Source organism: Apodemus sylvaticus, chromosome 4 (assembly GCF_947179515.1).
Source record: "Apodemus sylvaticus chromosome 4, mApoSyl1.1, whole genome shotgun sequence".
NCBI lineage: Eukaryota > Metazoa > Chordata > Mammalia > Rodentia > Muridae > Apodemus > Apodemus sylvaticus.
In genome coordinates, this window is record NC_067475.1 from 32,555,023 (window position 1) to 32,567,517 (window position 12,495).

The 12,495-nt window shown below is 40.8% G+C and overlaps 1 protein-coding gene across 4 annotated transcripts in view; it reads left to right on the plus strand.

The window, feature by feature from the left end:
• Positions 1–12,495, plus strand: part of Sec24b (SEC24 homolog B, COPII coat complex component) — a 74,600-nt gene that overhangs the window by 36,780 nt on the left and 25,325 nt on the right. For all 4 annotated transcript variants that reach the window (XM_052179250.1, XM_052179251.1, XM_052179252.1 and 1 more), the window contains 2 exons: positions 5,968–6,048; positions 8,984–9,216. In XM_052179250.1, the coding sequence (XP_052035210.1) occupies positions 5,968–6,048; positions 8,984–9,216 (314 nt within the window). The remainder of the gene's footprint in view (positions 1–5,967; positions 6,049–8,983; positions 9,217–12,495) is intronic.

Consider the following 12,495-nt stretch of genomic DNA (forward strand, 5'->3'; position numbering starts at 1 on the left):
TGAAATGTGAAATACCACAGAAGCTAAATGTTTTTAGTACTCAAGTGGACAGTTCTCCTTTTCTCATGATAGGTCGTACATGGTTAATCCTAGTGTACTAGAAACACACACAATTACTGTTGGACCCCACGTTTGAGGTACATGTGAAATATATGTTAGTCTATGTTTAGCTTTAGATTCATTTAAAGATACCTCATCTTTTGTTATATACATATTCCAGAATCTGAAAGAAAAATTTAAAGACTGAAAACTTTCTGGTCCCATGTATTTTAGATAAGAAATTTTCAATCTGTATTTTTATTCTAAGGAATAATACGGTAGCTTCCAGAAATACTTAATAGGGAAACAGCATTTATACTTATAATAAAACTTGAAAAGGCAGTGATTTAGGATTTTAAACAGTGCCTTACCTAGAGAGGAAATGCTTTTCTATTGTCGTAAGGGAAGATTTCTTAAGTGGAAAAAGGACATCAGACAGCAGTGTACTGGTCATGAGCACAGGGGAAAAGGCGGGGCCTTGGTTAGTGGTGCTCAGTGTAACTGCCTTGTAAGGTGCCGTGTCCAGCAGCCAGTAAGGAACGAGGGCTCAGGGCGAGTCTGCTTTAGTGTGAAGGTCACAGTGTGAAGGTTGGTAGACGTTATTCCTCTAGGAGTGTAGTGAATTCTTGAGATTTCTTTAAGTGTGTTCAGAATGTCAGCATGCTGGTTTCATATGTGTTTGCATGCATGTGTGTTTAGTACAGTTGTGATTGGTATCGACAATGATGCTATGAAAGCACTGGAGTGGATCAAGTAAGCATTAGGTTTTACCGAAGTTCAGTTGTGTTAACTGGGCCTGACTCTTAGTGGTCCATTTGTGATTACAGATGTCACTACTTTGCTCTTGTGACAAGACTTCTGAAAGTAAATGAACAAACTTAAATATCACCAGATAAGCTAGAACAGCTGTTTATAAGAGTCAGAGTTGAGAGTCTGTGGCTATAGTTCTATTAAGATGGGCATTTTAGGGCGGTGGTGGTGCACGCCTGTAATCCCAGCACTCTGGGAGGCAGAGGCTGGTGGATTTCTGAGTTTGAGACCATCTCGAACTATAGATGGTCTATAGAACTCATCTGGTCTATAGAGTGAGTTCCAGGACAGCCAGGGCTATACAGAGAAACCCTGCTCAAAAAAACCAAATCCAAGAAACAAAACAAAACAAAAAGATGGGCATTTTAAAACTTTTATTAAAATGATAGTCTTTGCACTCCTAGTCCCATCTCTTCCCAGAGCTTCCCATAGACGCTCAACCCAGCTTCAAGCGCTCTCTCGTTCTCTAAGAAAAACAACAAAAAATGAAAATCAGAATCGACAGAGAAACTAAAAAGAAACAAAGGAAATTAGTAATAGAAAAAAAAAAAAAACTCAAACCAAAAAGCAGACAGACACAGCGCCCATGTTGTGTGAGCCCACTGCTCCTGGGAATGCTTTCCCTGTGGTGTGGTTGATGGTAGAGTGACACTCTACTGAAGAAAACTGATTTTCCCCTTCTCAGTAGATACCAGTTGCAAATAGCTTCTTGATTAGGGGTGGGACTTTGTGTCTACTTCAGAAAGTACAGATTTTATTTAAGATGTTAGATTTTTAACATTTAACTTGCCATGAAAGAGCCTCAGAGTCATGATTAAATAGAAGATGATCTTTAATAATTTGATATAAATATCTTAGTCTTTGGCTTTACTTTTTTCAAGAAAAGTATGTGTTTATGTGGGGTGACTGTAGCCTGCCACAGTATATCGTGGAGGTCAGAGGATAACTTGTCAGTAGTCTCCTGCCATGTTGGCCTTGGGCAGTCTAACTCATGCTTGGGTGGAAGAGCCTGTCCCACAAAGGGTGTTGAATCCCCTGTAACTAGAAATTTGGGAGGTTGTGAACCACCGGCAGTACTGGGAATAGAACTTGGTTCCCTGGAAGAGCAGGCAGTGTTGTTAACAGCTGAGCCAGCTCTCCCGTCCCAGAGTTATTAAATGTTTGAGTGTTTTGCCCAAATGTGTATGCACTCAGTGCGTGCCTGAGGCCCAAGAAGGCCAGAAAAGGGCCAGGATCCTCTGGTACTGGAGTCACAGACAGTTTTAAGTCACCATAGGAATTCTGGGAATGGAGTCACCCAGGTCCTCTGTGAGAATAGCAAGTGCTCTTAGCAACTGAACCATCTCTCCAGCCTCAATAATTATTATTATTATGACCTCCTCCTCCTCCACTTCTGTTTGAGGGAGGGTCTTACTGTATAGTGTTGACTGGCTTGTCATTAGTTATGTAGACCTACTGGCCTCAGCTCACAGATTCTGTCCCCTGAATGCTAGGATTCAATGCCCAGTAGGAATTAGTATTTCTCAGCAGTTACATTTAAACCTTTTTCTTGGACATAGAGCACACCATAAGTTGTTGTTGGTATTTGTTTTGAGATAGGGTACATAAGCTAGGCTGGCCTTGAACTCCTTTCTGGAGGACTGTCTTTTGCCTTACCATGGTACTTTATAGCCATCTTACTGAGGTATAACTCACATACCATATAATTACCTTACTTAAATTACTGCTCAGCAAGTCTTACTGTTTTCTTAGGTTATTACCCACCAGTATTCCAGAATATTCTGATCACCTCAAAAGAGAATCTCCTTACCTTTTAAGAGTCACTTCCCATCCTGCCTTTCTCAGCAACACGGCTCAGGCAAATGCTGACTTGTTGCTGTTGAATTGTACTTCTTTATTTATCCTGTGACTGGTTTCTTTCTCTGAGCACAGTATGTGAGGCTTCTCTGTGTCGGCCCCACGTCAGCGCTCTCTCTCTTTGCCCTGTTCGAGAGCTGGCCCATTTTGCAGGCCGTTTTTATTTACCTCTTCCCCAGTTGGTGGACATTAGTTGTTTCCATCCTTTGGCCGGGATAAGTAGTGCCCCTGTGAACGCTTGTCAGTAAGTTCTGTGTGGCTTGTTTTCATTCAGCTCATGACATTTCTTGGTCATACAGTAACTATTTTTAGAAAGGGTCATAATGTTTTCTAAAGTGGCTATAGTATTTTACAATTTCATGAAGTTTCTAGTTTTTCTGCATTCTTACCCAAAAAGATATTATTACAGATCCTTTTTGGGCTAGCTGTCTGTCTTGGATGTGAAGATGCATTATGTTCCTTTTGGTATCTCCATTGTCCCAGTAGCTGGTGATGCTGCGTATCTGTTGAGGCACTCTCTGCCTTTCATGTCCCCAATGTAATGGAGGGTCTTTTGTTCTCCAGTTGTGTGGTTTCAACAGACGCTTAGGCATAGTGGATTTTATAGCACCCCTCCTGTGCTGTGCAGTGCAACTCTCTTCTGGTGCTGGCTAGCTTTGTGGGTGAGCTGAAGTAGGTTGCTAAACATTTTTTGTCACCAAGAGAGAACCCTGGACCTGCTGAGCCATGTTTCTTCCTTTTACTCTCCCCTCAGTCCTCAGGGGCCCCCAGTGTCCCCTCTGACTCTGTAGACTTGCTAGACTAGAGACTCATTGAGATGGAACCAGACCATATACAGAATGTTATATATGTTCTTTTTGGGCCTGGCCTTTTATCTTTAGCATGTTTTCAAGATTTGTTTACCTTGTAGCAAGTATGAATACTTCATTCATTTTGACTGAATGGTAATTCATTATTAGACACAGTACATTTTGTGTAGCCATTACTTGTTGGTGATTATTTGAGTTTATGTGTGTTTGTGTTTGTTTGCTGTTTGTTTTGCAATGGAGTCTTGTTATGTAGCCTAGACTTGTTATATAGTTAGACAAGTGACGGTCCTTGTGCCTCTGCTTCCTGAGTGCTAGAATTAGAGCATGTGCTCTCACACCTGCTTCTGTGTACTTTTTAAAATGCTAGTACTATGATATTTTTTGTTGCGTTTTGGTGACAGGATCCCACTAGGCAGCCCAAGTTTAAGTTCAGCATCAAGCTTCCTAAGAACCAATTTTATAGGTGTTCCACTGTGCCTCACACTGAGATTTTGGCCCTGTACACCAGCATTGTACCCAAGTTAGATATGTGGACAGATGGAAAAACTATTACTTTCCAGTAAACTATCACCAAAGATAGTAACTAACTTAGTAAATATGGTTAGTACTCCACTTCATGTGGCCAAGTAGTCAGGCCGATGGTGAGCGGCTTTCCCTCCTGAGCCATCTGGTTAGCCATGTGTTTTCAGGGGGTGGTCACTGACACAGAGTTATACACAGGTACAGGGCACAACTCTGTACCTGTGCTCTTCTGCCTTGACATTATATTCTTTGCGAGAATGAAGCATCCTTATACAGATAACTGCCAGTTGGCACCCTCAATTCGTTCAATTAATTCTTAAAGTTATCTGAAAGCTGTTCAGAGAAAGATAACTGTACATGCCCATTCTTTTTACATCACAGCTTTAAAAATCAAGTTAAGGTGTCCAACAACATAGGAATTAGGTAAATAAAAAAAATCATTTTTATGTACATGTACATAGCCATAAAGAGTGGTTGTTTACAGAGAAAATGAATGTAACTGGAGATAATCAGATCACTCAAGTTAAACCAGTTCTAGAAAGACAAATGTGTATGTTTCCTCCCATCCACGATTCCTGTAGTGTATAAACTCATAAACAACATGAAGGTAAATATAAAATTATGTGAACACAGGGAACCAGTGGAGGGGAGAGGTGTGTTCAGCGTGTGATCTATACTTGATGAAAAGGTAAAACAAACACACTTTTAAAAAAAAATTTTAAAAAAAGGAAAATGAAAATCCTGATTGTCAGTTAAGAGCCAGGGAAAATGGTCCACCAGAGAGTTTTGTCACTTTGGTCTCAAGATTGGGGTCGTATGTATTTCCTACTGTGTTTATCCGTGTAAACTGCTGTGTATTTACCTGAGCTTCCCAATGAAGTATTTGTTGAGTGAATGAATGAAGGAACTGTCTCTTATGTTCTATTCTCCCATGTGTCCTAGCACCTCTCAGCTTTTCTTAATCTAACCGGTTTGAATGGTCACAAACCGTAAGTTCTCATGTCTGATGTTTATGTCTATGAGCATGGCTTCCATTCTGTGGCGAGTATTGTTTAATCTCTATTCTGCACATGGATAAATGGAGACACTAAAATACTTTCATCCTATGCTGGAAGAAACTCAAGCCATAAAGTCGTGTTTTTTTATTTTCTTGGCGTATTTTTTATGTGTGTGTGTGTGTGTTTTGCATTCATGTGTCTGTGTCCCACATGTCTGTGTGTGCTCATAGAGGACATCAGATCCCCTGAACTAGAGTTACAGCTAATTAGTAGCCATCGTGTGGGTGCTGGGGACCCAGCCCAGGTCCTCTCCGAGACTCTTAACTGTTCAGCCGTCTCTCTAGCCCCATAGTCTTGTATGTGGGAAACAGCTCTATTTCAAGTGTGATTCCGTTAAAATAGCTGCTAGCGCTAAATTTTTATTTGCTTATTTTTATAGTTTGATGATTATTCTTGAAGTTGATGTGTAACTGAATTTTATCCCACTCATCAGCTGTGTAGTCTCCCCACTGTTATTTGTTATTCTTTTAGATTTTTTTTTTTATTAAATTTGTGTGCATTTGTCGGGGTGGGCATGTGCCGGTATGTTGAGGTCAGTATACGTTTCCAGAGTTAGTCTTCTTGTTCTTGGGATCAAATTCAGGTAGTCGAGTGGTCAGTTTATCACGGCAAGTGCTTTTACTTGCTGAGCCATTCAGAGAGAGAGAGAGAGAGAGAGTGTTTCCGTCTGTCTGTCTGTCTGTCTGTCCTTTAAAACATCAGTCATTGTGTGTGTGTGAGTGCTCTCAAATACATTTGTCATTTTCATTTGGCGCCAGAGCTGGGAATGTTTTCAGTTCAGCGGCACCGCCTTTATATGCGGTGTCAGCTGTGCTGTGAGGTGCACCTTCACTTTGGACTCAGCCCGTGTTTGTGTTTGGTTTTCCTTTCAGGTGTAGACAGCTCTTCTACCACAAGCAGCGCCTCGCCCTTGCCCAACAGTTACGATGCCTTGGAAGGAGGCAGCTACCCAGGTAATCTGCCGAGAGCTTGTGCACTCACTGTTAATTTGCATTAGTGGCTGCATCACGGTAAAGGTGACTGACTGCATAGCAAAAGCAGACTGCATGCTTAACAAAAAAAAGTGGGACATTTTCCTGGCATTCCTCAGCTGTAGTATAATAATATAACAACCATTCATGTTGTTTCTGGTGACCTGAAGACATTGTTGTTTTGGTTTTATTTTTCTTTTCTTTCTCTAAAAAAAATACATTTGATAATGAACAGGGTATTTTTTTTCTCTAATTTTACAAAACAACTCCTTAAGTTGCGTTATTCCTGTTGATTTGTGTGGGTCCTGGGGTCCTTCCTGCTCACCCTGGGTGTGGGTCTTGGGGTCCTTCCGGTTCGCCCCGGGTGTGTATTAGAGTCCTTACTTCCCTGGGGCTTTCGATGGACCGGGGTGGGGGGGGGGTAGATTTTAGAGACATTGCTATTTTTCTAATATTTTATTCTAAATGTACAAGAAAGTTTTGCCTGCTATTTTGTACCCTGCTCCTAGTCAGAATAGAGGGTTGTAGTTCCTGGAACTGGAGGTGCAGGAGGTTGTACGTCCTAAATTTAAACCCATTTCCTCTGTAAGAGCCGGTGTTCTAAAGTCGTCATTCTTAATTATATCTGGAAAGAACCTCACTACCTGAGGAGAACAGGGGCAGTGGGCGGTATTAACCAAGAAACTAAGCAAGCTGTTGTAAGCAGTTGTTATGTCATTGCAGTAGGAACCTGGGCTGCAGTCTTCCGGATGTCTCGTGTCACCTACACGAGGTCATCCACACAGGGGCACGCCCCGTCCCCTCATGACTGCAGTGTTCAGATGACTTTGCCCTTCCAGTCTCTCATCACTTTGATAATATCGTTTTCACTAGGGTGAAGTTTAGCTGCAGCTGTGTTATTCTGTAGCTAGCACACTGTTCACTGTCAGGTACCGGGAATCAGTAGAAAAATGTCATCCTCTCAGGTTAAAAATAAGCTCCCTCTTATTTTTTAAACAAAGTTTGAAAAACTTAGTCTTTTGTGGTCAAGCATTTTTTTGTCCTAGGAATGTGTGTGTGTGCGCGTGTACGTGTGTATTTAGAGTTTAGGAACTGTTTCAGTCATAATTGCCATTGCCAAATTGTGTACAGGAGTTCCTCTTGCACTGGAAGTGACGACTGCAGCTCAGGGTTCTTTCTCAAGCTCCAGACTAGCATGAGGCAAAATGTCACTTCAGTTACATAGTTAAGAGCCTGTGTGCCAGACAGTGGTTTGACTTCTCTCTGTATTCAGTTAACTGCAGATTTTAATCTTACGCTTTGATTTGCATCAGGGACCTTGGCCAGGTTTGTAGCTGTATTTCTTCAGTAAACTTCAGGAATTATGTAAACACCTGTAGCAGTAATACTAAATGAATTGAAGGTCAGCCTACTGTGTGTCTTGTACTTAGGACTTTAGGGACATAGGAATGCTGTCTTTTCTTGAAGGAGAGATTGAGTTCGACCTCTATGCATAAAATGCCATTGGGAAATCTTAGTGGATACTGTTGCCGGTCCCTCGTCACTTTGATAATATCCCTTGATAAGATCCTTCTAGTAAGAGACCCTTCTAGTAAGAGACCCTTCTAGTAAGAGATCCTTCTAGTAAGAGATCCTTCTAGTAAGAGACCCTTCTAGTCAGAGATCCTTCTAGCCCTGTTTGTAACACCAGGACCAGCAGGAAGGGTAAGGATTGGGATTGCACTGAGGCCCTTGTTCTCATGAGAAGTCTGGCAGTTGGTGAGAAAGTCCATGACTGTGTGTGTGTGTGTGTGTGTGTGTGTGTGTGTGTGTGTGTGTATCTGTAACAAGGTGGTGGCTGGCCTATCTACAAGTGTCTTCTAAATTCAAACATAGTCAATTAAAAAGATGGATTCTTCAAGAGAACTTTTTTTAATTAGCCAAATCTTTTTTAAAAAAAAAGATTGTTTATTTATTTATTTATTTACTTGATATATATGATGAATATACTGTAGCTGTCTTCAGACATACCCAAAGAGAGGGCATCACATCCCATTGCAGATGGTTGTGAACCACCATGTGGTTGCTGGGAATTGAATTCAGGACCTCTGAAAGAGTAGTCAATGCTCTTAACCTCTGAGCCATCTCTCCAGCCTCTCAAGAGAACTTTTAAATGATACATTTTTATTAAGTCATATGCTTTTCAGTACATGGTTTTGCAGACTCTTAAAACCATTTTTAATTAAAAAAGATCAGGTGATTATAATTTCAAGTAAGACCAAATCAGTATACCAAAATCTTACACTGGTCACACACATACACTGCCACGGTTTCCGTTTGTTTCCAGTTTTACTGGGATTTTTGCTTTTATGTTTAAATAAAAATGAAGACCATCCAGTCAATAAATTTTCTTAGTCACTTATTGATACCAGATATTGTTCTAGAAGTTTAGGACACTATTTTATATTCTACTCAATTTACCTATGCAGATAATACATATTTCTAGGGTATTGTAGGAATATGCCACTACTTCCATGGACATTTTACATTAAGGATCAGATAAAGGGCAGCTTAGAAAGAACTGATATTTAATCTTAATTCCCTGTTTTGTTTTCTGCTTCTTAGTCCCAGTCCACCTGGGAGAATTTAAAAACAAAAATATGCACTACTGTGTTAGCTGCGTCTGGTATTGTTAGAAGTACCATCTGAGACATTTGTTATTGAAATTATCCATAGGCAAAGCAATACATAAGATTGACAGAATATTTGATAGTTATTAAAGTTGGGTGAACTGCACATGAGTTTAGTGACCTTCTCTTTCTAGTTGATGTGTTCTGCATTTGTCATAGTAAAACATTCTGAAAAGAAGAGATTGTCAAAGGGTTATTGCTTACCAACCGGATTTGGGGTTGTGAACACCTACATTTTTTCTTTGTAGATATGCATTCTTCTTCAGCAAGCAGCCCTATTCCTGATCGTGCCCTGGAACCTAACTCGACCCTGGCCCAGGCTCTGTCTGCAGCCCCCACTCCCCCTGCAGCTCAGCCAGCCAAGGTAGCAAAGCCTTTTGGCTATGGCTACCCAACTCTGCAGCCTGCCTATCAGAATGCAGCACCACCACCCACCCCCGCAGCCCATCCTGGTGGCCCAGCATATTCTGGATATCCTCAGGTGTGTATTCAGTCATGTTTGATAAGTTGATATAAGTTTATCAATTGGAGCACGTCTCTGATAATCTGAGTTTAAAGAGGTGGAGTCTGGGTGAAATGTGAATAGCTTGGAATTTCTTTAGGTTTTTGCAGTTTTTATCCAGGTGTTTATAATCAGGAGATTAAATGGTAATATAAAACTTATGTTTACATGTGTCAGTGCTTGCCGTGCATGTGCACATAACTACAGAGCCCAGAAGAGGGCGCGGGGTCGCCTGAACTGTAGCTGTAGGAAGTAGTGAGCACCCATGCGTGAATCCTGGGGAGTGAACTTGGGGTGAATCCTGGGGAGTAAACTTGGGGTCCTTTGGAAGAGCGAGTGCTTGTAATCACTGAGCTACTTCTGTAGCCCAGAATAATAGCTTTAATTTTTTTTTAAGATTGCTAAGATGACAGTTACTTCAGAAAATAAGAGAATCTAATTTAGTATTTATTTTAGCCTCTATTCTTTACTTGGAGTCTAATACAGAAATGACCCTGTGAGAATCTTCATGAACAAAAGTGTTCTCTAGTGTGTGTGTTCAGTAGCTGTGCTAGCTATTATTCCACTGTTGTGATAAGATGCTGTGACCAAAAGTGACTTACGGAAGAGAGCATTTACTTTGGCTTATGGTTCTGGAGGGGAGTTTATAGTAGTGAGGAGGCCGCGCCTGCTGTTAGGTGGCCAGAGCAGAAAGCTGTCCCATCTCATCTGACACACGGGAAACCACAAACTGCAAGGAAGGAGAGGAGGTGGCACTTCCTCCAGGCAGCTCCCTGTGCCTGAGGTCCTGCAGCAAGGCTTCATGGCCTTAAAAGTTCTATCAACTCCCCTAACAGTGCCACCAGCTGGAGACCAGTTGTTCAAATGTGTGAGCCTCGAGTGGTAGTGTGCTAAATAGTTCTCAATTTTATTTATTGAGTGGAAAATAAAACAGGAAAATGAGTGAAATGGCCAAAGCGTTATAAGTGTATGTATTATATAAAAGTATATATAGATAAATATAAACTCAGTTTACATATGTGTACCCCCCACACACACACACACACGTACGCATGCACGAATGCACACACACACACTCACACTTACTGCATTAATGCGCATGTGCACATGTGGAGGTCAGAGGACAGCGTGATGGAGCCAGTTCTTTCCTTCCACCTTTACGTGGGTCCTAGGGCTTGACCTCAGATCTCTAGGTTTGCATGGCGAGCACCGTTACCTGCCGAGCCATCTTGCTGGCTCTAGAATATATACTATAGCTTTCAGGAGCCTTCTGTAATACAACTGAAACCCTTTCAGATGTTGCACATTGTGTGATCCAGTGCTTCGGCTATGAAATCTAAAGGCTTTCTTTGTAAGGGCTGGCAATGGCCTTCGTTATGTGGTGAGAAAGGCCCAGCTTGTCAGCCCTCAGGAAGACACCTTATGGGTTTGGTTTTTTCCCAGAGGCCAGGCACTAGCACATTATTGCTGGTTTCACAGTCCATCCCATCCCCACTGCCCTTTACTGCAGAGAGTTTTGGAGAAAGACCTTTCTTGGATAGCCGAAAAAAAGGAATAATCATTTCTAAATGCTATTACAGTTCAGTGCATATATAAATTTTCCTGGTTATTTTAGAAATGTCCTTTTATATTTGGTTGTTCCAACTATTAGCCAAATAATAACTGCTACTGTGTTTGCTTTTGTGTTACAATTATCATTGTAATTTGAAACAAGCTTTCCGTCTGAATCCATCCATGCCCTGGCTCTGATGAGAAGCAGAGGCAGCAGCCAGCATTGCTCCTTGCTCCTTTTGCCGCTGTGTCCCTTACTGATTCCTTTGCCCCATTCCCTCTGATCTGGGAGAGTGCTCATATTCACATAGGAATCATAGGTTCATGATTATGGCGATCATATCTTCACGTTGTCTTTGATTATTTATACATAATCAAAGTATAGTATTTATACATCAAGTCGTGTATTCATGATTGTTAGTACAGCTGAAGTCTTATTTCTTTTTTTTTTCCTTTTTTTTTTTTTTTTTTGGTTTTTTTTGTTTGTTTGGTTGGTTGGTTGGTTTTTTTTTGTTTGTTTTTTTGAGACAGGGTTTCTCTGTGTAGCCCTGGCTGTCCTGGAACTCACTCTGTAGACCAGGCTGGCCTCGAACTCAGAAATCCACCTGCCTCTGCCTCCCAGAGTGCTGGGATTACAGGCGTGCGCCACCACCGCCCTTCCTTTTTTTTTTTTTTTTTTTTTTAAGATTTATTCATTTTATGTGAGTATACTGTCACTATTGATGTCTTCAGACACACCAGAAGAGGGCATCAGATCCCATTACAGATGGCTGTGAGCCACCATGTGGTTGCTGGGAATTGAACTCAGGACCTCTGGAAGAACAGTCGGTGCTCTTAAGCGCTGAGCCATCTCTCCAGCCCCATATTTCTTTACATAGACATGATTAGGAACTCTTGACATAATCTAGGACTTGACCTAACTGACTCTGTCTCACTTGCAGAGCTGTGAGGATTGCCTAATGCTTTACCTGCTGACCTCCTGGTCATTTGGACTGTCCTCATTAAGTTTTACCTAGTGGGTTTTTACCATTTGATGATATCTCTATATCTTCTATTCCAGATGACCATTACCTAAGTGGGTGGTAAGATAGTGATTTTCTTGGAGTTATTGTTCTATATGTATTAGGTAGAATTAGGGCATTCATATAGTGAGCCTTGATTCCTGTGCTAAGGAATGTGGGAGATAACTATATACAGACACAAAGTGTATTCTTTATTTTTTGTCCTTTATTAAAAAGTTTGTGGTTAGAGTCACGTGTATGTCCCAAGTTTATATTATAAATAACAACAAAAGAACTAAATGGAAAACTAATTTAAAATGTTGACTACATGTGAAGAATGAAATGAGATATCCTTGAATATTTTTATAACATTTCATATCAAAATAATATAATTTTAGGCCCATAGATAAATGAATATATCACTTGTAGTTTTCAGACTAGAATATAGACTATACCTAATATATACTTAAATATACATCTAATATATTTAAATAATTTCAAAGTAATAACAACTTTTATTATGAGTGTAAAATTATTAAATGTGAGATTTGTTTTGTTGTGAAGGAGAGACGACGGTTTAGCAGCTGTGAGCACTGGCTGCTCTTAAGAAAAGACCTGGGTTCAGTTCCCATCACTTACACTGTGGCTCACAACTCCAGTTCCAGGGAATCTAATCCCTCTTCTGGTCTCTGAGGGCACCAAGCAC